This window comes from Ochotona curzoniae, unplaced genomic scaffold (genome assembly GCF_017591425.1).
Source record: "Ochotona curzoniae isolate NIBS_2020 unplaced genomic scaffold, NIBS_Ocur_1.0 scaffold_4953, whole genome shotgun sequence".
Classification (NCBI taxonomy): domain Eukaryota; kingdom Metazoa; phylum Chordata; class Mammalia; order Lagomorpha; family Ochotonidae; genus Ochotona; species Ochotona curzoniae.
In genome coordinates, this window is record NW_024467127.1 from 4,511,701 (window position 1) to 4,538,090 (window position 26,390).

At 53.1% G+C, this 26,390-nt stretch overlaps 1 protein-coding gene across 1 annotated transcript; it reads left to right on the forward strand.

Moving 5' to 3' along the window:
• Window positions 1–11,618: 11,618 nt before the first annotated feature.
• PROC (protein C, inactivator of coagulation factors Va and VIIIa) lies at window positions 11,619–20,575 on the forward strand. Its single transcript, XM_040971202.1, has 9 exons — window positions 11,619–11,664; window positions 12,658–12,744; window positions 13,339–13,505; window positions 14,342–14,366; window positions 14,494–14,631; window positions 14,739–14,873; window positions 17,010–17,161; window positions 18,459–18,576; window positions 19,986–20,575. The coding sequence occupies exons 1-9, from the start codon at window positions 11,619–11,621 to the stop codon at window positions 20,573–20,575; spliced, it is 1,458 nt and encodes a 485-aa protein (XP_040827136.1).
• Window positions 20,576–26,390: the final 5,815 nt, after the last annotated feature.

Sequence of the window (26,390 nt, forward strand, 5' to 3'; positions counted from 1 at the left end):
CTGTTTCTGGAATATCAGAAATCTTACTTAGTGCTTTTGCAGGTTTTGAAGAAATGGAGAAGTAACCAAAAGCTTTAGCTACAGGGGCAAGCAGTGTGGTGCAATGGATTTTAACTCACCCCTTGCAATGCTGGCATCCCGCATTGGAGCCAGTTACAGTCCTGCTGCTCAGCTTCCAGTCCAGCTCCCTGCTAACGTGCAAACAAAATGGAAACAGCAAAAGAGAATCCAATTGCTCGACCCTCCGTCACCCATGTGAGAGACCCAGATGGAGTTCTGGGTTCTTAGCTTCCATTTGGGAAGTGAACCAGTAGATGGAAGATTCTCTCTTTCTCCCTGCTTTTCAAATAAATAAAATAAATCTTCTTGTTAAAAATCTTTAATCTTTGGGCCCAGAGCTGTGTGCCATGACCGTTTAAGCCTCCACAGGTGGCCACTTCGTGTCGTGGTTGCTCTACTTCAAATTCAGCTCCCTGCTAATGCACCTGGGAAAGCAGCGTGGATGGTCCAAGTGCTTGGGGCCGTGTATCCACATGGGAGACCTGGAAGAAGCTCCTCACTGCAAACTGTTCAGGCTCCAACCATGGCAGCCATCTGGGGACTGATCAGTGGATGGAAGACCTCCCTTTCTACATGTATATCCTTCTATCTCTATAACCCTGCCTTTCAATTAAAAACAAATCTTTAAAAAAAAAAAGTTTTCATCCTGCGAGCCTCATTTCACTGAGAAGCTAGCCCTATCCCCTGAGCAAGGTCTGGGGACAGGGTCTGGTGGCTATGTAGTGGCTAACATCTTTTCAACTTCTTTGAGAAGGAGTTCACACTCTGAATGGAATTTGCCAAAATTTTTACTTGCATGGTCTGCCAGACAGGCAGACAGATGAGCGAAGTCTCATTTGTATTTGGACGAGATATCAATGACATTGGTTTTCACCTGAAGCTTTATTAAAATCTTCACAGCATCAAAAAGGGAAGCAGAAAGTCTAATTTTTTTTTAAGATTTATTTTATTTTCATTACAAAGTCAGATATACAGAGAGGAGGAAAGACAAAGAGGAAGATCTTCCGTCCGATGATTCACTCCCCAAGTGACCGCAACAGCTGGTGCTGCGCTGATCCAAAGCCGGGGACCAGGTCTCCCACAAGGGTGCAGGGTCCCCGGCTTTGGGGTATCCTCGACTGCTTTCCCAGGCCACGGGCAGGGAGCTGGATGGGAAGTGGAGATGCCGGGATTCAAACCAGTGTCCATATGGGATCCCAGTGCGTTCAAGGAGAGGACTTTAGCCACTAGGCCACGCTGCCGGGCCCAGAAAGTCTGGGGTTTTTTTGTTTGTTTGTTTTTGTTTTGGTTTTTTTTTTGTTTTGTCTTGTTTTTTTCAAATCAAAGTACTCAACACAGCCCTTTCTATAAGAAAAAAGCCTGGCTGTATCAGATGGAGTCCGCAGCACGAGCTAAGCAGCGTGGCTGGCATAGGAGCCTCTCCTGTTGCTCCCCATCAGGGTGTGCCAGTTGCAGCCTTAGGATGAGGGAATGCAAGCCGGCTCGGTTTCATGGGACAAATGAAGGAGGGTTAAGCACAATCGTGCAAGTAGCCGTGTGTGACATGCACAAGCGACGGTTGTAGTGCCTATTTGTAATTGAGAATTGATATTTTTTGAAGGGGTTTGTGGGGGTGGGGAGAACAGGATCCTTTTGACTTACTGAAAGATCCCTGCCTTGCCTTGTTGGGGAGGCCTGAGATTGAGGGGCCCTGACACTGGCTCTCGTGTGCGCTCACCTTCCCTTCCCACAGGGCCCGATCCCAGACTCCTGTCTGCTGAGTATGCTTGTCCTGATTGGCTTCTTTCCTAACCCGATTACATGTGCCGTTAAAATCACACAGCTGTGTAACCCTCTAAGTGACCGTGTGGGTTGGGGCGTCCTGGGAGTGATGCACTCTAGAAAACACCAGTGCCGGGACCTGCGTTGTGATGTGGAACCACGGCTTGCCATGCCTGCTTCCTGCATCTAAGTACCAGCACAGGGCCAATTCAAGTTCTGGCTGCTCTGCTTCCAACTCAGCCTTCTGTGAAAGTGCCAGAGAATGCAGGGGCAGGTGAGGACCTGGGTGCCAGCTACCCATGTGGGAGACCAGGATAGGATTTCTGGTTGCTGGCTTTAGACTGTTCCATACCTGGCTACTGTATCCATTTGGGAAGTTCGCTCTCTCTCTCTCTCTGTCTCTCTCTCTCTGTCTCTGTCTCTGTTACTCAGCCTTCCAAATCGAGAAATCTTTAAAACAAACAAGCAAGCAAACATGGCTCCAGTATTCATCATGTTAAAATTCAACTAGCACCTTAGGGGCTTCCCCATGGCTCAACAGCCTTAAACCCTTCTTCTTTATGCACCGGCAGACCATTTAGGTGCTGGTTTGTGTCCTAGATGCTCCATTTCCAATACACTACCCTGCTTGTAGCCTAGGAAAGCACTGGAGGATGGTCCTAGTGCTAGGGTCATTGCACACACCTGGGGGGAGCCGGAAGAAGCTCCTGGCTCCTGATTTTGGATTGGCCCAGTCCTGGCACCTGGGGCCCTTAGATAAATCTGCCTTCCAATAAAAATCAAATCACTTTAAAAATAAAATAACCATTTTTTTTAATCAACCAGCACTGTTTCAGTGTGAGGCACAAATGGGTTTTTAAAAAATCTTTTTATTATTATTATTATTATATATATTTTTAATTACATTGTATTATGTGACACTGGGATTCCCCCCACCCGTGAGGCACAACTGTTAAGCCACAGGTGGAGGGAAGTTCAAGTTCAGGCTTACAATGCATTTACCAGAGTATGCACTGTCGTGAAGTGCAAATCACGGTCATTACCGTGGTCACCAAGGAAGGTGCTGTGTTCATTTGATACTGAAACCACTGCTGTTTTCAGCTCCTCCTCTGAGTCTGCCTGCGGGTTTTGTACCTTTCTCCTGCTTTCTGCAGCTGTCACCAAAAACCAAGGCTTTTCTCAAACCGAGAAAGAGTCTAACAGATGTAGCTGAAAGCCAAAATGCTAAAAATGGAAGGACAGTTCAAGACAAAGTGGGATGGTTGATTACCCTAGCACATTTTTCAAATCAAGAAATAATAAGTTTTGAGGTTGGAAGAATCATTGGAGAATGGCGTTGTGGTGGAGCAGGTTGGGCCTCAGCTTGGGATGCAGAAGTCCAATGCTGGAGTGTTGCTGCTCATCCTAGCTGCTCAGCTTCAGATGCAAGTGCCTGCTGATACATCCTGAAGGCAGTGGACGATGGCTTGGATGCTTGGGCCCCTGCCACCCATGTGGGAGACCTGAATGGGGTTCCTCACTACTGACCTCAGCCTCACCCAGCCCTGGCTGTTGCAAGCATTTGAAGAGTGAACCAACAAAGTGCTCTGCTTTTTCAAACAGATGAAAAGAGCATTTAAAAAAGATCAACTGGGCCCGGTAGCATGGCCTAGCTAAAGTCCTCGCCTTGAACTCCCCGGGATCTCATATGAGCACCAGTTCTAATCCCGGCAGCTCCGCTTCCCATCCAGCTCCCTGTCTGTGGCCTGGGAAAGCAGTCGAGGACAGCCCAGAGCCTTGGGATCCTGCACCCCTGTGGGAGGCCTGGAGGAAGTTCCTGGCTCCAGATTGGCACAGCACCAGCTGTTGTGCTCACTTGAGGAGTGAATCATCGGACGGAAGATCTTCCTCTCTGTCTCTCCTCCTCTCTGTATATCTGACTTTCCAATAAAACAAATAAATCTTTTTAAAAAAGAGATGTGCATAGTCATAGAAAGGACCCTGACAAAGACAAGAAGTTGTACTACCTGGTTTCATGTTTTACTTGAGTCCGCTCACAGCAGACAGACAGTGAAGTGACTGTAATGTTGCTGTGAGGGCCCGTGGAGATCACTGGACCAAGGCAGACTCTACCAGCAGATGCATGCACACACGGGCCACTGGTTTTCCACAAAGCACCAACGTCAGTCAAGAGTGCAAAGGACAGTGAGTAACCAGTGTGATGGAACGGCTCAGTTCCTGGGTATAGACGTAGAAAGTCTATGTCTATACCAAGACATTTTTTTTATTAGAAAGTCAGATTTACAGAGAGGAGGAGAGATGGAGAGAAAGATCTTCCATCTGCTGATTCACTACCCAAGTGGTTGTAGCAGCCAGAGCTGAGCTGATCCGAAGCCAGGAGCTTCTTCTAGGTCTCCTACGAAGGTCCCAAGGCTTTGAGCCATCCTTGACTGCTTTCTCAGGCCACAAGCTGGGAATCCCACAAGCATGGCATCTTAGGCCATGGAGCTGGATGGGAAGTGGAGCAGCTGGGACAGGAACCGGCACCCATATGGAATCCTGACACATGCAAGGTGAGGACTTTAGCCAGTAGGCTACCACGGCAGACCCAGATGTAGATATATTTAAAGATTTACTTATTTGCAAGACAAAGTTACAGAGAGAAGGAAAGACAGAGAGAGGAGCCTGAGCCAATTGGCCTGCCAGGTGCTCGGAGTTGGAGGGGGTTGGCTAGCCCCGGCTCTGAGCTCCCAGGCAGCAGGGCTTGGGCTGGGTGGCCCGAGGACTTTATCCGGTGACATTGGTGCCCTGATCACCTGGTGATGGAAACTTGAGGGGGAAACACAAGGACTTTCAAGGTTCAGACTGAAGCACCAGCCCTCGTGGGATAGCAAAGGTGGGGTAGTTAGTATTGACCAATGCCGCATACCATTCAGTGCACACTAACGCTAGGGCTGGGGCCTACCTGGCAGGACTAGATCACAGTACATCGAGAGTTGAAACAGGGGATGAGTAATGTTAGGCTGGGCTATGACACTAACCAGCACACAAGAGAACCCGGTCTAGGGGCAGATTCTGTGGGGGTAAGTGGACCCACCCCTGTGATTTGCAATTTCAGCTAGTTTGCTTGGAGCTAGGGTAATGACAGGCTGAGTTAGGCATGACCGTGGAACCCTCCAACACTCATGGGTATTGGGGTTGGGTACAAGCTAGGCTGTTCCAGGCTGCAGCACCTGCAGGCACACCCAAGAGTATGGTGTGGGACAGGCTGGAAAACAACATCCACCGTTCATACATATGCAGGATGGAGTGGATAGCCTATGACTGGTAAGGGCCTAACACTCACTGGCATGAGTGAGATCAGGGTCTGGAAGTGGGTCTGGTGGGGAAACTAAGGAAACTTCCCTGATAGGTCGATGCTCCCATCAGTGATCATGTGATTCAGGTCTGGGTGTTAGTGAGACCAAATGGGGTAGGTCCACCTGTCTGCAGGTGTAGCGGTGGTTTTGGGAGGCCGGAGCCAGGCTAACCTTAGCTCACTGGCAAGTGCAGGAGCCAGGTTGGAATACAGGGCATCTGGGCTAAGCTATCACACCTGCTGGTTTGCATGACTCAGGGATGGAAGTGGACTGGACAGAACCAGGCTGTAGCACTCGCCAGCAAGAATTGGGACTGAGGATGGGCTGGGTCAGGCCAGGCTGCAGCAACAGATGGCAAAGATCAAGACAGGAGATAGGCTATGCAGAGCTGGGTCACAGCATCCACTGGCATGCACAAGATCTGGGGCTAGGTACAAGCCTGGTTGGGGAGCTTAAGGGGATTCTCCGGCTAGGTTGTACTTCCCACTGGTAAACGCAAGATCCAGAATGGGGGTGGTGATCTGGACATGGCTGCAGTCTCCTTCAGCATGGGTGTGGACAAGGTATGGGGTGCGCCAGAGTAGGCTAGACTCCAGCATCCATCCACTGGTGCTTGTGAGAGCCAGAGTGGGTGTAGGACACAGGTTGGGCTAGGCTTCCACTCCCACTGTGCCGTGTGAGAGTTGCATCAGGGCGTGGACCAGGACTTGCTGGGCTGTAACACGCAACAGGAAGAACCAGGTTGGGTATGGACCAAGTTGGGCAAGGCCACTGTTCCTGCCAGGACAGAAGGTGAACTAACTCAGCCCAGGCTAGAGACCCACCAGTAGATGTGAGGTCTGCCGCTGAGAGGAGACCCAATAGAGGAGCTTAGGGAACTCCTTTGTCAAGGTGCAGTCTCTGCAGGTGAGCGCAAAAACCAAAGCAAGGAGCAGCCCAGAGCAGACCAGGTTACAGTACCTGCCAGCATACGTATGGCTCAAGTCTAGTGCTGGGCCAGGCTGAACCAGTTCATAACACCCACTAGTAGATCTGAATACCAGGATGGGGTATAGGACAGGATGGGTCTGGCCACATCACCAGCCAATTCACATAAGGGCCAGGACTGGGGGCTGACTGCACCAGGTTGGGCAGCAGTTCCAGCCAGCGTGAGCTGGAATGGAGGCAGACTGGGTTGGGTCAAGCCGCAGCACCTGCCAGCAAATGCCGAGGTGAACTGGGCCACACTAGACTGGACCGCTGCATCTACCAGCACAGGCAAGACCAGGGCGGGGTGAGCATGGTAGGGGAGTAGTGGACATTTCACTGCTAGGCCACTGTTCATGCTGACGAGTGTGAGAGCTGGAACTGGAGGCAGACCATGCTGGGCAGGGCTACAATACCTATTGGCCTACGTGCAAACTGGGTTAGGGTGAGAGCCAGGCTGGGATGTCTGATTGTATCTACTGGTACAGGCCTGAGCCAGAATAAGGGCAGGCAGGTTGGGCTTTGCTGCAGCATCAGCTGGCAAGTGCTGGGAATGGGGGCAATTCCTGTCAAGCTAGACTGTAGAACCACCTGCAGATTGCAAGATCTGGGGCGAGGAGTGTATACATGGGGAGGTTGTGGGCTTCTCTCTGATGGTCTGCAACTCCCACTGGTGAGCATGAGAACCAGGATTGGGGGTGAGCCTGGCTGGACAGGAGGTAGCACCCTCTGGCAGGAGTGTGGGCTGGAGGGTGGAGGCAGTTGACCTGAGTTAGGCTTCAATGCCCAATGTTATACCTGAGATCTCCATGGGATATGGGGCAAACTGGACCAGTCCGCTGTACATGCTGGCAGACACAGGAACTAGAGCTGGGGGACCAGTCCAGTGGGGGTTATTGAGGGTCATTCTGACTGGGCTGCAGTTTCCCCTGTGGTACATGGGGCCCGAGCGTGTGTTGGACAGGGCTGGGCTGGGTTGCAACACCCATTGGATTGCTGAGGATGGAGGGTAGACCAAACTGATCAACTACCCCAGTGAAGCTTGACAATAAATATCTGTGCTAATAAAGACTCAGAGGTAAGCTATGACAACCAACCAACCTTGGAAAGAGTTCCTCATTCTTGGAGTGGCGATATCAGCAGCATCTCTGAACTATCAAAACCACATGAGCAGAACCCTCAGAAAACGTTCCACAATGGGATGACATCAGGTGGCAGCTTCCCACCTCCTGGGTAATGTGGCGGTTGGAAGCTGGGCATGGTTTCTCTTTTTGTATCCCCCTATCCTCCAACTACAAGAAGAAAAACAAAATATGTGAGCAATGATCTCATATACTATCCCCTGATCCCCAACCCTTCCCCCCCGATCAACTATGTAAACATCATCAAAAATAAATTTTTAAAAATTAAAAATGTAAATAAATAAACAAAACACAGAGAGAGATCTTCCATTTGCTGGTTTACTTCCCAAATGATTGCAATGGCCTGGACTGAGCCAGGCTACCATCAGGAGCTTCTTTTGGGCTTCACACATGGGTGCAGGGACCCAAGGACTTGGATTATCCTCTACTGTATTACCTAGTGCATTAGCAGGGAGCTGGATTGCAAGTAGAGCAGCCGGGATTGGAATTGGCACTCATATGGGATGCTGACACTAGGGGTGAAGGCTTAAGCTCCTATGCCACAGAGCCAGCCCACGCCTGCATATTTTTCTTAAATGAACCTTTGACTCCTACCTCACACCATATACACAGTTAATACATTTAAAATGAGTCAAAGGGAGGCTGGCATTGAGGAACTGCCACTAAAGTTGCCACCTGTGACACCAGCCTCTCTTATGAGCAGGTTCTGGTAACAGCTGCTCTATCCCTGACCCAAAGCATGGTCTGTGCTTGGGCCCCTGCCACCCCCACCAGGGACCCGGATAAACTCCTGGCTCCTGGCCCTGCTCTGGCACTGCAGCCAACTGGCACATGGAAAATCTCACGGTAACTCTGCCTTTCAAAATAAATCAATAAATCTTTTTTTAAAAAATAAAACAAATAAAATGAGTCAGAGATCCCAATTTAGAAGCTGAAACCACTTAAGAAAATAAAAGAAAAAAAAACCTGTGGCCTTGGACTAGGCAGAGACTCAACAGGCCCCAGAAACATGAACCATAAAAGGAAACACTGATAAGTGGGTTTCATTAAAGTTTAAAGTGTTTGCTCATCAAAAGATATTGTTAAACTGTGGTCTAGCAGACAAACTCTACCAAATATGTATCTGACACAGAATCCGTAACCAGTAAATACACACAAGGCATCAAGATTCAATAATAATAAATGTTTTAAAGATTTATTTTTATTTGAAAAGCAGATTTTACAGTGAGGGAAAGAGAGAGGTCATTATCTTCCATCCACTGGGTCACTCCCCAAAGGGCTGCAGTTGCTGGATCTGGGATGGTGTGAAACCGGGTGCCAGGAGCCTCTTCTGGGTCTCTCATGTGGGTGCAGGACTTGAGCCATCCTCTGCTGCCCTCCCAGGCCACAAGTAGGGAGTTGAATTGGAAGTGGTGCAGCTGAGACTTGAATCAATGCCCATACGGAATCCTGGAGCATGCAGCTAGAGGATTAGCATGCAACACCACAATACCGGTCCCAACGATAATACATCTTACCAAGAGTCAAACAGATATTCCATCAGGGAAGATACATGAATGGAAAATGGGCACATGTGAAGGTGGTTGGCATCATTAGTGGCAAGGGAAATGAAACTTAAGGCTGCCAGGAGATCCTATAGAGACCTATTACAATGGCTAAAAATAAAGATAAATGGCAGTACCAAAAATTGATGCAGATACAAAGTAGCATGGACACTCATACAAGGGCTGGGGTTGTAACACAGTGGGTTAAGCTTCTGCTTGTAACTCCAGCATCCCCTGTTGGAATCCTGGTTGCCCTGGAGGATGGCACAATACCTGGGCTCCTGCCACCTTTGCTGATGCTGGTGCTAGGGGAGTTCAGCATGGACTTCCTGGGTCCTGGCTGCAGGCCTGGCCTAGCCAAGCCACTGTGGCATTGGGGGAGTGAACCAGCAGATGGAAGATTCTCTCTCTCTCTCTCCTCCCTCCCTGATGCTCCTCTCTCTGTTATCCTGTCTTTCAAATAAATGAATAAATCTTAAAAAAAAAAAAAAACAACTTGTGCATTGCTGGAGAAATGCAAAGTGGTATATCCACTCCTTGAAATAGTTTGACCTCTTTCTTTTATTTTGTGAAAGTAAACCACCACATGACTCAGCAGTGCCATTTTTAGATCTCTACGCAAGAGAAATGGAGAAATGTGACCGTGCAGAGACCTGCCCAGAAATGCTCATGGTGCTTTACTTAACAACATCCAACAGTGGCAAGTGGCTAACAAGTGAGTGGCACATCTACACGACCATACCTGCGCAGCCATGACATAAACTGCCGACACGTACATAGCAACAAGGCTGAACCTCCAACACCTCACACCGAGCCCAAAGAAACTCATCTTCTATTATTAGTGGTAGTATTCGAAAGGCAGAGCCACCACTGCAGAGGAGGCTGCCTGCAGAGCGCCCAGAACTCGGGATTTGCTGCTTCGCGGATGCTTTCGTGGCCTCCTGGAGGCGACCGCAGAGAGGCCCCCCTCCCCAGCTGCCGTGGCAGCCAGCAAGCAGTCTCCAGCGCCGATCCCTCCTTCCCCGGGCCAGCCTGCTGGGCGCCTGTGCTCAACTCCACCTTGCTGGGAACCTCGGGCAGAGTCCACGGTGCGGGTGCAGGATCCTGTGGACTCTGAGACCTTGCCCGGAAGTGACTGCATGTACTCTGCCGGGAGGCAGTGGGTGCAGAGGGTGTGGAAGTTGACAGCGGGTCTCCCCATTTCCGGCAGGCTCCATTTCCAAACCTTCCCCTCCTCCACTACGTGTGTGTTGTGTGGCTGCTCTGTCCCTTCCCATCTGGGATGCACTTCCTGCATTGCGCCCTGCCCTTTTCCACCTCCTCCAGGCAGCTTTCCCTGATCACCCATGTTCCTTTACCAGGGGGTTGTGCAGGGAGAGTGCATCTCTGGTACAGCCAAGGTCCCTGTAAACTGACAATGGGACACAGGCAGGAGGCTCTGAGCCATACACCAGGTCCACCACCTGCCAGCCCGTGGAGCTGGTGAGTCACACCAGGTGGACGCATCATCCGGAAAGTTCTTCTAACAGCTGCGCACAGCTGGATGAGGGTCTGAGCCAGAGCCAGCTGAGGGTACCACTGTCACTGCAAAGTTGTCAATGCCTGGTTTTCCTTTTTTAAAAAAAAAAAATGGTTTATTTTTTTATTTGAAAAGCAGGTTTTACATAGAGAGGAGAAAAAGTGAGAGCTCTTCTGTCCACTGGGTCACTCCCCAAATGGCAGCAAGAGTCAAAGCTGAAGCTTGTCTGAAGCCAGAAGCCAGGAGCTTTGTCCTGGTCTCCCACATGGGTACAGGAGCCCAAGCACTCAGGTCATCCTTCATTGTTCTCCCAGGCCATAAGAAGGGAACTGGATGGGAAGTGCAATGGCTGGGGCACTAACTGGTGCCCGTATGGGATGCTGGCACTGCAGGTGTAGGATTAGGTTGCTATGCCACCATGCTAGGCTCATGGTTTTCCTTTCAGCGGCACATCAAATAGATGCAAGCTAAGCTTGGTATGCTCCTAACTTTGATGAACCCTGCCATGGTCCCCTGTAGCACTAATGAAGGACCACCTACAATGTGTCTGCAAAGAACATTCCCCTCTGGGGTCGGTGCTGTGGCACAGCGCATTAAGTCACCAGCAGCACTGGCATCCCGTATGTGGGTTGTCTGAAACCCTAGCTGCTCTGCTCCTGATCCAGCCCCCTGCTAACACGCTTGGGAAGGCAGTAGAAATGGCCCAAGTGCAAGACTCCTACCATCCATGTGCAAGACCTGAAAGAAGCTATGGGCTCCTGGCTTCAGACTGGCCTATCTCCTGGTCATTACGGCCATTTGGGGGAGAGAACCAGCAGTTGTAACTCTGTTATTTATATATATATAACTTATATTATATATATTATTATAATATATATAGTATTATATATATAATAATATATAATACTATATATAATAATAGAATAATAATATATATAATAATATATATTATATATTATTAATTATATATAATAATTATATTATTTATATTATTGTATTATTTATAATATTATATATAAATAAATAATACACACACCAGTTGTCCCCCCTCTGCAGAACCAGGACAACGCTCCCAACCTGATCCAGCCACTCCCAGGCTACATGAGCCCATCTCTGCACTAAAGATGCTTTCCAGTGGGAAGGGTCTCTGTGGCGCAGCCCAGCTCTCTGGAGCCAGAATCCTGGAGGATTCACACTGCTTGTTTGTTTATCTGTGCGGATCGAGGCCTCAGCCCCAGGGGCCAAGCAAACATGCAGAGTTATGGATTAACCAAGGCCCCAGACTGTCATGGCGGCAGGAGGGCGAAGCTGCCGTGTCTCCTGGATGCGCCACTGTAAGTCCCGCTCCAGGCAGGTCTGGGAGGGCAGGTGTAAGGAGGGGTGCGGAAGGGTAAGGGGAGCTGAGCCGTGAGGAGGGTGGGTTCTGCAGCCTGGGTCCTTGGAGGTATCTGTAGTCAAGGAGCATGCGGGCCCTGCTGCCAGCCAGGCCGAGGCACAAGCTGGCGATCCCCGGCCCAGCTGCCAACCTCCCAAGGGGCCCTTTGCCATGCCAGACTTCAGGGTTGGTGAAAGTTGGCTGAGGGTCTCCAGGGTCATTCCAGAACCCTCCTTCTCCCCATCCCGCCTGTACCTTTATATCTGGGGTGTCTGGTTTAAACAAATGCCACAGCACCCCGGCGGAGGGCTGGGGGTGTCCAGGCTGCAAGGCTGCGTCTGTGGCTTTCTGGGGACCCTCCAGGAGTGAAGGTCCCAGCCTGCAGCCATGCAGACCTAGACTGGAGTCCCAGGTCTTGTCACCTCCTGCCCGTGGATTTTTAATAAGTAACTTACTTCCACCTATGCTCATTTCCTTCTGTGAATTATAGATGACAATCTTTTTTTTTTTTTTTTTTAATTGGGAAGGCACGGGGGCGGGGGGTAGGAGGGGGAAAAGGCAGGGAGGGCGGGAGAGAGAAAGAGATCTTGCATTCATCTCTTCACTCCCCAAATGACTGCAATGGCCGGAGCTGAGCTGATCCAAAGCGAGGAGCCAGGAGCTTCTTCCAGGTCTCCCATGTGGGTGCAGGGTCCCAAGGCCATCCTCTACTGCTTTTCCAGGCCATAAGCAGGGAGCTGGATGGAAAGTGGAACAGTCAGATATGAACTGGTGCTCATATGGGCTGCTACTCCCTCTGCCCTTCCTGCTGGTTCAGGCCGTGGCTGGCTCTCAGTGCGCCAGCAGCCACAGCACCAGCTTCGGCCAGTGCCCCAGGAAGGAGAGCAGCGGCTGGGGGGTGGGATGGGGTGGAGCAGGCACTGCCAGGAGCTCAGGTGTCCTCCTCAGACAGGTGCCAGCAACTCCAGAATGTGGCAGCTTGCAGGCCTCCTACTGCTCATGGCCATCTGGGGCACTTCTGGCATACCGGCTCCTCCGGGTAAGAGAAACCGCACTCCCAGCACCTAAGCTCCAATGCCCTTCCCCAGGCCCTCACTGGCACCTGCCCTGCTCCCCGGGCCAGCAAGACTGGCTGGATTGATTGGCGAGTCCTAGGCCTGCCCAAGGCAACTGAGTGCCCTGGGCCTGTGAGGACGAAGCTGCATCAGCTTCCCGGGAGGACATGGGACCCCTTGAAGTGTCCACAGCCACCCCTGGCATTTGTCTCTGGGAGCTCACTTCTGCCCCGGACACTGTAGCATCCTCTTTACATGTTGGTCTCCTCCCCACTTTTTGGATGAATAAACTGAGGTTCAGGGAGGTAAAGATACCTGCTCAAAGTCACACAGAGGTCAAGTTGGGGTTCTAAGAGAGCTCTTGTCCTGGAACAGTCAAGGCTCCTGCCCTGGTGTGGCCATCGTCTTCTTGGGCAGGAGCAGAGCAGAGGTTCTCTCTATGTGGGGGAACCGGTCAAGGCCTCCATCCCTCCCTGCGCTCTCACCTCCTATCCTCACCTCCACTCACTGCCTAGGCCCCCACACAGCCCCCTCCAGCACAGTGAACCCCCACATCCCCGCTGTCCTTCCCAAACCAGACGTGGTGTTCTCGAGCAGCGAGCACGCCCACCAGGTGCTGCGGCTGCGCAAACGCGCCAACACCTTTCTGGAAGAGCTGCGGCCCAGCAACATGGAGCGGGAGTGCCGGGAGGAGGTGTGCGATTTCGAGGAGGCCAAGGAGATCTTCGGGAATGTGGATGACACGGTAATCCCCGTCCCCAGTGAACACCAGGGAATGAGCCTTAGCGGGCCGGGTGGCTGACCACCCACTCGCACCTGCTCCTCACTGAGGGTACCGGACTGACACTGGTCCTGGGGTCCCTATTGAGACCCGCGTGACGCTCAGAGGCAGAATTCAGCAGTGAGCTTCAGGAACGAGGGAGCAGGGAGCGTGGGCCCGTGCCATGCCCAGGCTGGGATTCCCACAAGGCCCCCCTGCAGGCAGCTCAGCTCCGTGCACCTGCAGGCGCCACTACTTTCTCTCTCGCTCCCCCTCTCCATATGGCCAAAAGCCCCCATCTCCGCTCTGACCCGTGCACCTGCAGGCCAGAGTGTGTGTGTGACTGGGACACACACTGCCCGTCCCCCCAGCCCCCAGCCGCCGTGTCTGTCCTCACGCCGTCACTCTGTACCTCCTCAGATCAAGACCTCAGGGAGAAAAATCTGAGCTCAGAGCCTGCAGCAGGTGCAGCAGCCGGGACTTGGCCGGAAACACAAACTGGTCTTAAGCTTTCTGAACCTGTGACCTAAGTCTCAGCAGCGAGAGACAGACTGCTGGAGATGGGGCCCACCGCCCCCGAAAGCCAGTACAGACGGCATGGGGAGGATTTGAAACTGTTAAGTGCAGAGAGCAATGGACCCTCCTCATTGCAAGGGGAAAGAGTGAGGCAAGGCGCAGGAGGAACACCAGCTCCTAGAGGCCGGATGCCCTGTTTGTCTGAAGCCCCTTGCCCTCCCCTCTCGCACCGGGGCCACCCCGGGAGGTTGAGCTCCCCTGCGCACGCACACAGACGGCCACTGACGGCGCCCCTCTCTCCACAGCTGATCTTTTGGTCCACGTACGTCGGTGAGTGTTCTCTCCTTTACCGCAACTCTGCTGAGCCCCCGGGCTGGGCGCTTCCCGCGGGGTCTCTATGCTATTGTCAGGAAAGGAGAGTACTGGATGCACGCAAACGTCTCTCACTGTCTGGCAGATGGCGACCAGTGCGAGGCCCTGCCCCCGGAGCACTTGTGCGACAGCCTGTGCTGCGGGCACGGCAACTGCACCGACAGCATCGGCGGCTTCAGCTGCCACTGCATCGGCGGCTGGGAGGGCCGCTTCTGCCAGCAGGGTAGGCTGGGCGCGGGGTGGGCTGTGCGGGGTCGGCGGGCGGACGGCGGGACCAGGACGCCGCGCCACCGCCGGTTCTGGCCGCGGTCTCCCCGTTGTCTGGCACAGAGGCGAGCTACTCCAACTGCTCCGTGAACAACGGCGGCTGTGCACACTACTGCCTGGAGGAGGCGGCCGGTCGCCGCTGCACCTGCGCGCCGGGCTACAGGTTGGCGGAGGACCACCTGGAGTGTGAGCCGACCGGTGAGCGCCCAGCGCCCGCGGGAAATCCGACCCTCTAAGAGAGAGGCATCTTACACTCACCGGTTCTGTCCTGGAAGAGCAACAGCCTCCAGGAGCAAGGGGCTCCATCCAGGTCTCCCACAGAGGGGCAGGGCCCGAGGGCTCGGGCTATCTTCTGCTGCTTCCCCGGGCGGGCGAGCAGGGGACTGCTGGCAAGTAGCTATTTAACCTACTGTGTTCCGAGGCCAGTGCCTTTGAATACATTTTAAAAGTCACTATAGAAGGGGAGGGGGTGCTTCGGAAAATTCGCTGACGATATGTATTATGTAAAACTGCTTTCCCCCCAAAATACCCAACGGGCCTCTTTTGATTCCACCTTGCACAAACTGAAGTGTTCTTGCACACGAGCAGAAAGTTTCAGAAGTCAGAACGTTGTCAGGTGCCTTGGTGGACTATCTGTCACATATTCTACTCCTGGAGACCCATTTTAATGACTTAAAAAAAAAAGATTACAGAGAGGGATAGACAGAAAGATCTTCCACCTACTGATCTCACCTTCCAAATTGGCTGTAAGGACTGCAGCTGAACCCTTCCAAAGCCAAAAGTCAGGAGCTGCTTCTGGCTCTCACGTGAGTGCAGAGGCCTGAAGTCTTGGGCCATCCTCCGCCGCTTTCCGACGACGTTATGCCTCGCACCTGCTAACCCACAGCGCCAGCCCCTTTGCCGATGTCTCCGATCATCTTCCTGCATGCTCTGCGTCCTCCCATCCTTCTAGGGTTGCTGTCCTTACTATTTCCCATCCTGTGGTCTTCGTGTTCTTTTTTCAGGGGCAATCCCCAACGTTTCATTTCATTTCTTCTACTAGGGTGGGAGGAGGAGGAGAATTCTTTTGTTTCGCAATAGCGGGCAGCTGCAACCGAGACCCCGGAGCGAGAGAAGCCTGCTGCCTGGATCGTTGGGTGTGGCCCCTCGGGGTGGGGCGGAGGGGTAGCCAGTGTGCAGCACTCCGCCAGACAAGGTTCACCTTGTGTTGGGGAGGCTGTTTGGCATGGGTGGGAGAACGTTGGGTGCAATGGGGCTTTCTTCACCAACCCCACCGGACACCTTCCCCCTGCAACTGAACCTGCACTGCCACCACTGGTGGCTCCCGTGGGCATCGCTCCCCACCGACCCTGCTACTGGCTGAGGCTAGGGTCTGCCAGCCAACCAAGTCAGTCGCCACTGTCCAGCACTGACCTAAAGGTCAGCTGTTGGTCATTCTGCAGACTCTGTATTTTTTCAGCACTCCCACACCATGCCTTCCTGTGGCTCCACCAGTCTAGTTCCTTCAGGCTGATGTTAAGCAAAGCAGGAGACTGACTTGGCCAACCTATGGTTATGTAGTTCTTCAGGGCGTGCTCTGTCCTCTCAACAGAGACCGCCGGGCATACTCAGGCTACCCTGGGGTTCCCAAGGAACCCAGCTCCTAACACAAACACTGACTCTAACCCTAACCCAAACCCTGGGGTGTTCAAGCTTCCCTGGGGCTCCCAAGGAGCCCACGCCCTAATGCTAAACCTGACCCTAAATCCAAACCTAACCCTAACCCTGGCGTGCTCAGGCGACTCTGAGGAGCTCAGGCCCCAACGCTAACCCTGACCCTAACCCTATCCTAGGGCTCTCAAGGAGACAAGGCCCCAATGCTAATCCTGACCCTAACCCTAACATCTAGCCTCTACTCTAACCCTAACCCTGGCCCTAATCCCTAACCCTAGCACTAACTCTAACACTAATCCTTAACCCTTAACCCCTCACCCCTTCCTTACCCCCACACCCTTACCCTTATCCTTGCCCTAACCTCTACTCTTACCCTAACACTAACCCACAGGGCAGCATCCGGTCCCGACACATTCCTAACAAGGGATTACCCTCAGCAGCCCTGGGTATAAAGGACAACCTGTGTATTGGAATGATGCTTCTGGATTTGCCTCCCACCGTTAGGGGGTGGTGTTTGGATCTTTGTTGGCTGACACACCATCCACAGGGGCTGTGTCACTGGAGCATCCTTAGTACCTGTGCCCCAGGAGTCCTACAATGGGGCAAGGCAGCCTGCAGCAGGAGGACAGAGTGGGGAGGGCAGTGCCGGGCTGGCCCCTCACCGCCTCCGTCTGTGTCCAGTGAGGTTCCCTTGTGGGAGGCCAGCCCGGAAGAAAACGGAGAAGAAGCACAGTAACTTCAAGCGTGACACGGACCAAGCGAACGAGATGGAGGACATGGACCCGCGGCTGGTGGACGGGAAGCAGACCAGGCGGGGTGACAGCCCCTGGCAGGCAAGTGGGGCAGCCTCTGTCCTCTGCTGGGTCGGGATCCCTGTGCCCCGCTTGGGCTGCAGGGACGGGGACAGCCTGTCCCTAACAGTTGTCACCTATCAGGACATCCCAGGGGTGGGGAGTGGTGGGTGGGGGTAGTTTCCAGGAAGAGTGGGCTGGACGTGAGCAGACATGCAAGAAGAGGCAAGGAGGATGGTGTCTGCTGGGGTTAAGAGGCCAGAACCGTGGAACATCAGGTAAAGCTGCCACCTGTGGTGCCAGCATCCCATATGGGCACAGGTTCAAGTCCTGGTGGCTTCATTTCTGATCCAGTTTCCTGATAATACACCTGGGAAAGCAGCAGAAGATGGTTCACGTGCTTGGGCTCCTGTACCCATGTGGGTGACTTGGAAGAAGCTCCTGGCTCTGGCTACACCCAACCCCAGCCACTGCGGTGCACCCGGGAGGGAATCAGTGGATGGAAGACCTCTCTTTCTGTTTCTCCAACTCTCTCTGAAACTCTACCTTTCAGAAAAAACATATTTACTTTTTTATCGGAAAGGCAGACTTACACAGGAAAGAGTGGGGGGGGGGGAGAGAGAGACAGAGAGATCAATCTTGCATCCGCTGGTTCATTACCTAAATGGTCCAGGAGTTAGGCGCCTGAAACTCCTTCTCATCTCCAACAATGGCGCAGGGACCCAAGCACTTGGGCAGTCCTCTGCTGCTTTCCCAGGGGTGTTAGCAGGAAGGGATCAGAAGTGCAGCCTCCAGGACTCAAACTGGGCTCAGACATATCAGATGCTGGTGTCACAAGAGTAAATTTAACCTGCTACACCATAGTGCCAGCCCCATGCTTGCCAAGGTTTTAGGTAGAGGCTCTGCCGATGGGACAGAGCTAGGAGGGAGGGCTGACCCCTGAATATGTCTATAGTCTCGGCACAGGGCCTTAACTGTTCCCACTCCCTGCCAGGCACTGGGGGTGAGGTGGAGGGACGCAGAGAGCAGCCAGCCTTGGGAAGCTCGCAGACCTTGGGAGGGTGAGGATCCCACACACAGGGCAAGCCAGAGGGATCGGTCAGGGTGGCTGAAAGGACAGTGGATGAAGGAAGTCCAAGAGAGATCCCCAAGGCAGCTCGGGCCACAAGCCTTCCCTGGGGCATAAGACCAGTACTGTCAAATACGCAGAAGTCAAAAATGCCAGAAAATGCCATCTATCCCAGTATGCCCAGACACCCAGGAAAGCACTTGACCCTGTATATAAGAGCTGTGCCCTGGGAGCCATGACCACCTCATCTGCTTCCCTCCCCCGTTCCAGGTGATCCTGCTGGATTCCAAGAGGAAGCTGGCCTGCGGGGCGGTGCTCATCCACACGTCCTGGGTGCTGACGGCTGCTCATTGCATGGAGGATTCCAGGAAGCTCTTTGTCAGGCTGGGTGCGCACAGGACCCTGTGGGGGGGCTATCCAGGTGTGGGGAACCCTGCATCCCAGGGTGTGGGGGTTGGGCATCTCTGACTTTCCACTGGAAGAGGAGGAGGTGGCCTCAGCATCCTCTCCCTGCTCAGCCTAGAGCTGGGGGACACCCAGTATTTTTGCAGGTGGAGGATCCTCTGGGGACCCCCTCAAGCTGGGCACTCAGGCATGTCAGTGAGGGGCACACACATTCCCTCACACGGGGCAGGCTGGAGTTAACCCCGGGGGGGTGTGGCCATCCATGAGACCTTGACTTCAGGGCCAACCCACAACGGGGTTGGAGCTGGGCAGCAGGTGCGTAAGTATCTGCAAAGGCTGCTGGCTGCCTTCCTGGTCTTCTGGGTTCCAGATCCATGAACCTAGTCCCTTACCAAGGGTGGTCCGCCTAAGGCCTACAGAATAGGGTCTGGCCCTGCCAAGACTTTCAAAGCTCAACCCATCTGTTAAAGTTGATGATTTTGTACAGCTTTCAAGATGACATCATAGACACCCAGACAGCTCTGAGCAGAAAAAGGCTCCTCACCAATGTTGCCGGTGGGGGTGGGGAGGGCGGAGTCAGGGGGTGTCTCTCACTCAACCTGCCATGCAAACAGGAAGGGCAAAGTGTGCTGACAAAGACCAGGTTCACACTCCCATGACCTTCAGCACAGCCAATGGCCAGCATGCGCCGGGGCTAGGACTCTGAGCCCTCCATGCTGGAGGGTCACGCCCAGCAGGACTGGGCTCCAGATCTGCCTTTCCGCAGTGGTGCCTGGGTCCCCTCAGTGCCCCACTCTAAGGCCGGCAGCCTGAGTGCTTGTCTCTCCTTTGTAGTGTTTCCAGAGGCCTGCTGTGGCTCCCACTTGCATCTGCAGTATTCCAGGCCTGTCTTGCTCATTGCGTGCCAGTGAGTCCTGCATCCAAGCCTCGTGATGCTCCTTTAAAAAAAAAAAAAAGATTTATTTAGTTTTATTGGAAAGGCAGATATACAGAGAGGAGGAGAGACACAGAGAAAGAGATCTTCCGTCTGCTAATTCACTCCTCAAGTGGCCACGACGGCCAGAGCTGAGCCGATCCAAAGCCAGGAGCAGGAGGTTCTCCTGGGTCTCTCATTCGGGTGCAGGGTCCCAAGGCTTTGGACCATCCTTGACTGCTTTCCCAGGCCACAAGCAGGGAGCTGGATGGGAAACGGGGCCACTGGGATAGGAACTGGTGCCCATATGAGATCCAGTCGCGTGCAAGACGAGAACTTTAGCTGATTGTTTTTTTAAGGCCACTTGGTCTGGCAGAAAAAGTCCCTGCGGTTGGGGATCTAGGACATGGGTGGGGACACATAGCTGGGTGGGTAGGTGTCTGCAGCTAGCTCTGACAGCGTCCTGTGTCGGCCTGCAGGTGAGTATGACCTGCGGTTCAAGGAGCGATGGGAACTGGACTTGAATATCCAGGAAGTCTTTATCCACCCCAACTACAGCCGGAGCACCACGGACAACGACATCGCACTACTGCGCCTGGCCAAGCCTGCCACCCTCTCGCAGAACATCGTGCCCATCTGCCTGCCGGACAGCGGCCTGGCTGAGCGGCAGCTCACGCAGCCTGGCCAGGAGACCGTGGTGACAGGCTGGGGCTACCAGAGCAGCCGTGAGAAGGAGGCTAAGAGGAATCGCACCTACATCCTCAGCTTCATCAACGTCCCAGTGGCCCCGTACAACGCATGCGTGGAGGCCATGAGCAACGCTGTCTCCGAGAACATGCTGTGCGCTGGCGTCCTTGGGGACCGGCGCGACGCCTGTGACGGCGACAGCGGTGGGCCCATGGTGGCCTTCTTCCGAGGCACCTGGTTCTTGGTGGGCCTGGTGAGCTGGGGCGAGGGCTGTGGAAACCTCAACAACTACGGCATCTACACCAAGGTCAGCCGCTACCTTGACTGGATCTACAGCCACATCCAGGGAAAGGAGGCGCTGCCTGGGACCTCCACTCCCTAGTCCCGCGTTGCTGGGTCTCTGGGTGGGTTGTTGGGGAGCAGCCACAGGCCTGCAGGAAAGGGGGTGTGTACCAAACGCACCAGCCTGCTGTCCTGTCTGCCTTCCTGTCCTTACTCTGGCTAGCCCTGGAGAGTAGCAGTATTTATGGAGCTCCTACTGTATACCACATGCTTCATAAATTCCTGAATCTTAATGAACTCTGTAAACGATTCAGGCTGGGGGAGCAAACATAAGCTTTGGGAAGCTCTGACGCTGATACAGTGTGAGTGTGTGTATGTGTGTGTGTGTGTGTTGTGGGGAGGGTGGTGGGGAGAGCAGAGTCCTTAATCTGCTGAGAATTAAAGTATATGGCTATGAAATAGCTGCTGGCTTTCTCAGGACCTCAGAAACAGCCTGCATCAGCCAGACTCACAAAATGAAAGCTCCTAGCTGAGCCAGCTAAGCAGGTAGAAGTTCCTGGCTCGGGCCAGAAGGGGAAGGGTGATGCAGCTGAGACCCCAAAGCCCACTTGGAGGGCAGCTGGCCTGACACCTGCTGAATGTATGTGTGCCTCCTGGGTGAGGGGGATGTGGTCAGGGTCACAGGAAGATCACTGTCTTCTGTGTAGCCCACAGTGGGTATACACACTGGCAGCTGGGGCTGCTGCTCCCAGAGCTCCGGGAATTGCACCGAGTCAGTGGCTATGTCCTCCCCAGGACCTTCCCGGCCTGACTGATGGTCAGTGAGGAGTAGGTAAGCAAAATGTCCCAATTTGAAATCCAAGTGGACTGCTTGGGGGAGGAAGCTGAACGAATCCATGCTGAGCTGACCCTCACTAGCCGTGAGGTCCTGGGGCAGGTGCAATGCTTCCTGCTGGGTGTGCATCTGAAGGGATCCATGAGGGCTGCTCAGCTGGCATAGCCGTCTTCTCCACAGAGGCCAGCCTGGGAGCCCATGGGCCCGGGTGGGGAAGGGGAGTACCCTTCACACTTAGCAGGGGTCCCAGATGGAGCAAGAGGTGCGGGGAGAAGGCTCTCTCTCCCCTGGCCTTGGACATCGGAGCTGCAGGTCCTGGCCTTGTGCTTCAATAGGCCATCCTACCCTTAGCTTGTCTTCTGAGGCTTGGGGACTCGGGCTCAGCAGCGATGACTGTCCTAGTCCCCCAGCTGACAGGTGGTGGTGACCATCAGTCTTCTCTGGCGACTTCTCGGTCTCCTGGTCACAACATCCAACTCCCACACCAGAGTTGGATGTGTGTGCGTGTGCATGTGTGCGAGTGTTCATCAGTCATATGGCTCTTTCTAGAAAGCCCTGATTGAAACTGTTGGGCATTCATACAAGGAGGGATGAACCAAGGGCCTGGTTCTGTGATGTATCAGGTTAAGCCTCCACCCGTGACATCAGCATCCTATATAGGCACTGGTTCAAGTCCCAGCTGCTCTACTTCCCATCCAGCTCCCTTCTAGTGCACCTGGGAAAAACAACTGAAGATGGCCCAAGTGCTTGGGTTGCTGCACCCATAGGGGAGACCCAGATAAAGTGCATGGTCATCTGGGGGACTGAACCAGAAGATGGAAGCTTTTGCCTTCTCTTTCTGTCTTCACAACCCCTCTAACTGTACCTTTTAAATAAATATAGATCTTTCTGCAAAGGCGGGATGGGGAGAGCTGAGGCTAGAGCAGTGACTCTCAGCCTTGGCCACCTACTCAAGCCTCCTAAAGCACTCTGGAAGACCCTGGAGTCCAGGCCCACACTTGGAGATTCCCATTGCACTGAGTTGAAGTGTGAGAGGGAAGACCCAGACCTTGATGTTGCTACAACTCTGTTTTTTCTTGTGTGACTGGGTTGAAAACTACTGAACCAGTGGATAGAATCAGGGGAGAGAGCAAGAGAGAGGGAGAGAGAGAGAGAGACAGAGAGAGAGGGAGAGAGAGAGGCAGAGGAGAGGCAGAGAGAGAGGGAGAGAGGAAAAGGAGAGAGAGAAGAGGAGAGAGACAGAGGAGAGGGAGAGAGGGAGAGAGAGAGGGAGAGAGAAAGAGGCAGAGGTAGAGAACCATGGACAGATCTGAGGGAGTCAGCTTATAGGATTCTGGGGCATGGTAGCCCTAGACATGCAAAGTGGCCTCACAGGCTGAGAGCTGGGTGGGGGGACAGCCTGAAGCCATGGCAGGCAGCTGCAGGGTCCTTTTTGCTCAGGGAGGTCTGTTTTTGTGTAGTGTCACCCTTCGGCTGATCAGATGAGGCCCACCGGCACGTTGGAGAATGACTTGCTATTCTTGAAGTCTACTCATGCAAAACACAGCTGCACAGAACACATTCACAGTCATGTCCGAGCCCATACCTGGGTCCCCCAGCACAGGCGGGTCAACACAGGAGGTGAGCTATCACTGTCGGGCACTAAATCATGGGTCCCTCTCCCAAAAACTCACAGCAGGAGTTGTCGCAGAGGTTACAAGTTAAGGCGAGGCATACAGTGGACCTCTAACACAAATGATGCTTTTGGGTGCAGACTCACATGGAGGGGGATGACTTGAACACACAGGGACCTTCAATGTGGGGAGAGGGATACAGAACAAGTACTGGTCGCCCCAAAGAGAAAGGCCAGAGCCAGCTTTCCCTGACCTCTGTGGGCTCTTGGACTCCAGATCTGTGAGACAATCCAGTTCATAGGGAGTGGGTTACTGAGTTCTTGCCACACTCTTGCCTTGCACCTGGAGAAGCATTCAGTGCCGGAGTCCAGCTCCAGCCGAGTTCGGAACTCGAGAAGGGTGTGTGGACAAGGCGTAAGGAGCAACGGAATGGACCACTACGATATCATGATCATCATGGACAATACGGGAAAGCTGTCCTCTTTATTTGTACAGAAGCAGTCAAACCCTGGCTCAGACTTTTTACGTCATAGTCAAGTGGGTGTTTCTAAGGATAATTCTGCCGTTTGTTTCACCTTAAAGCAGGATGTTATCCATCCTGACCCTGTGGTCAGGAAATTCTCAATAAACGGTGCATATCAATCAGTAACACATTCCTGCTACAATCCTCATTCTACAACTCAATCTTGAATCAGTTAAGGGAGGAAATGCATCACAGAAGGAAGGACTTAAAGATCAAGGAAAGAGGGAAAGAATAGATTCCCACTACACCTAGGGACTTTACACCCTTGATTAGCATATTGTCAGTGGGGGCAGCAATAATAAAAGGCCCTTTGGTTAAAATGGTATCAGCAACATCAACTTCCAAGCTCACATTGGTAGTAAACATTAACTCTGCAGAGGCAGACAATGCTTAAATAGATTATAGAATACTCAACGGGATTGTCCAGTGTCCATGTAAAGGGAGGTGGAGCTGCATTCAGGTGGTTGTAGAGACATACATACAGCAGAAAATTCCTTGAGGCCTTGCCTGCAATGGAACAATACTCTTCACACCTTTCTGTCTTCCACACCCATCACATGGACCCCAGCAATTCAGCACACGCACAAGGTGATAGAGTTTCACCTTCAAGATGAGATGGCAAACACACAGACACACATACACACGAACAGAGGATGCTCCACACAGAGAGGGGTGGGGGAAAGGAGACAGAGCATGAGCACCCCAGCAGCCCATCAAGTCCAGGTTACCAGGAGAAGAGAGGGCTCTCCTTCTAAGTTGCTGAGCTCTTAGGAGGTCTGAGAGGTAGGTGATGCTACAGGCAGGAAGCCTCATGGGAGTTGTATGAAATTCCACCTCCCCATCCCATTCCAGGATCTTGATACACAGAATATTCAGGACATCTCCACAAGTCCCAGATGAAACAGAAGAATTCCATCAAAGACAGTGTTTTGATTGGCAAGTAGGATGATACTGTTGTTGGACAACTGCCCCAAATTAGCTAGAGGGGCTGCTCTAGAACTCCCAACCCAGGTCCAATCTCTTCAAACACAGAAAGCCAGTCACCAGGGCTTGGGTGGTGGGAGCTTCCAGCAGCCTGGTGGCTATTGGGAGTACCCAAGCCAGGTCAGACTCAATGCTTGAGGCCGGGGCCCTAGCCACAGCCACCGCTGCCAAGTGGTGAGTGAGTCCCAGGCTTGCCTGAGCCTGAGAGGTTTCTCCCCTCATAGTAGGTACGCTTTGAAGGGATCTCTTGGGAGCTAGGAGCGGTCCCTGGCTCTGCCCACTGCCATCATCTTGCAATGGGACCGGTCTAGGGGAGTTCAACCTTAGTCTTGGGTGCTGGGAACTTCTAGCATCTGCTTGGGATACCTGAGCCAAGTCAGACTCAATGCTTCAGACCCTAGCCACAGCTACTCCTGTCAAGCAGTGAGCAAGTCCTGGGCTTTTGGGTGGCCAGCACATCAAGTGGCACTGGGCTCTGGCCATTGCCCACCAGGCAACAAGCCCTGGGGTCTTGGGCTGTGGAGTTACTGCCTAGGGACATCCGTGGATAAGGCCACTGTGCGTGTAAGTAAGGAATAAATCCTGAGGGACTCCCAACAACAGGGTCACTATACTTGCAGTTAAGCAAGAGGACTGAGACCTGGTGGTTTGGAGGGGAGATACTGGAAGATCTGTATGGGTCAGACTGATAACATCAACCCACATGGGAGTCCTGAGATGGGCTTGTTATCATGAAACACTGCTGACCACCACACACCAGTTCATGTGAAAGCTAAGAACAGGGGCCTGTCTAGCAGGATTTGGGAACCTGTCTAGACTGAATGTTGGAACAGGGGACAGTTCACATTAGGCGAGGCCACGATACTAGCCAGCATGTGAGAGAACCAAGTCTGGGGGTAGATTCTGTGGGAGACATGTGGGCCCAACCCTATGGAAATATAAGTCCCACTGATTAGTTCAAGAGTTGGGGTGGGGATGGGCTGAGCTAGGCTTGACCATGGAACCTGCCATCATTCACAGGTACAGGGACTGAGAACAGTCTGGGCTGGTTCAGGTTGCAGCACCCACATGTACATCCTAAAACAGGATGTGGGGCAGGCTAGGCTGCAACATTCACCAGCTCATACAAGGCCAAGATGGAGGGGCAGACTAAGCTGGGCAAGGACCTAATACCCGCTGGCATGTATGAGATCTGGGTCTGGGAGTGGGCCAAGTGGGGGAATGTGTAAAACTCTACTAGTGGGTCATAGCTTACACTGATGAGCACATGGTCCAGGCCTGGAGGTTGGGCAAACTGGGCAAGGTAGCTCCAACTGTTGGCTAATGTATGGGTTGGTTATGAAAGGGGGTGGACTGGGCAGGGCCAGGCAAACCTTAGCTCACCAGCAAGTGCAAAAACCAGGCTGGAGCAGAGGTCATGCTGAGCTAGGCTGTTACACCTAACGATTTGCATGAGCCAGGGAGAGGAGCAGACTGAGTAGTACCAGGTTCCAGCACCTGCTAGCAAGAGTTGGGACTGGAGGCAGGCCAGGGCAGGCCAGGGCAGGCCAGGCTACAGCATCCAAAAGCAAAGGTCATGACAGGTGAGGGACTATGCCAAGCTCAGTCAGAGTAACCACTGACATGCCCAAGATCTATGGCTGGGAACAGGCCTGGTTGGGGAGCTAAGGGGCCACCCTGGCTGGTTTGTGGTTTTCACTGAGTGGGTGAGTGCAAGGGCTAGAGTGGGCGCTGCCTTCTGGTCTGGATATGGCTGCAGCGTCCCTTGGCACAAGTGTGGATTGGGGCTGGGTGCACCAAGCCAGGTTAGACTCCAGCACCATCTGGTGCTCTGGAGGACCGGACTGGGTATAGGACAGGCTAGGCTAAGTTATGCCCCTGTTGAGCCATGTGTAAGCTGTGCTTGCATGTAGACCAGGCTTGGCTGGGCTGTAGCACCCAACAATGAAAACTGAAATGA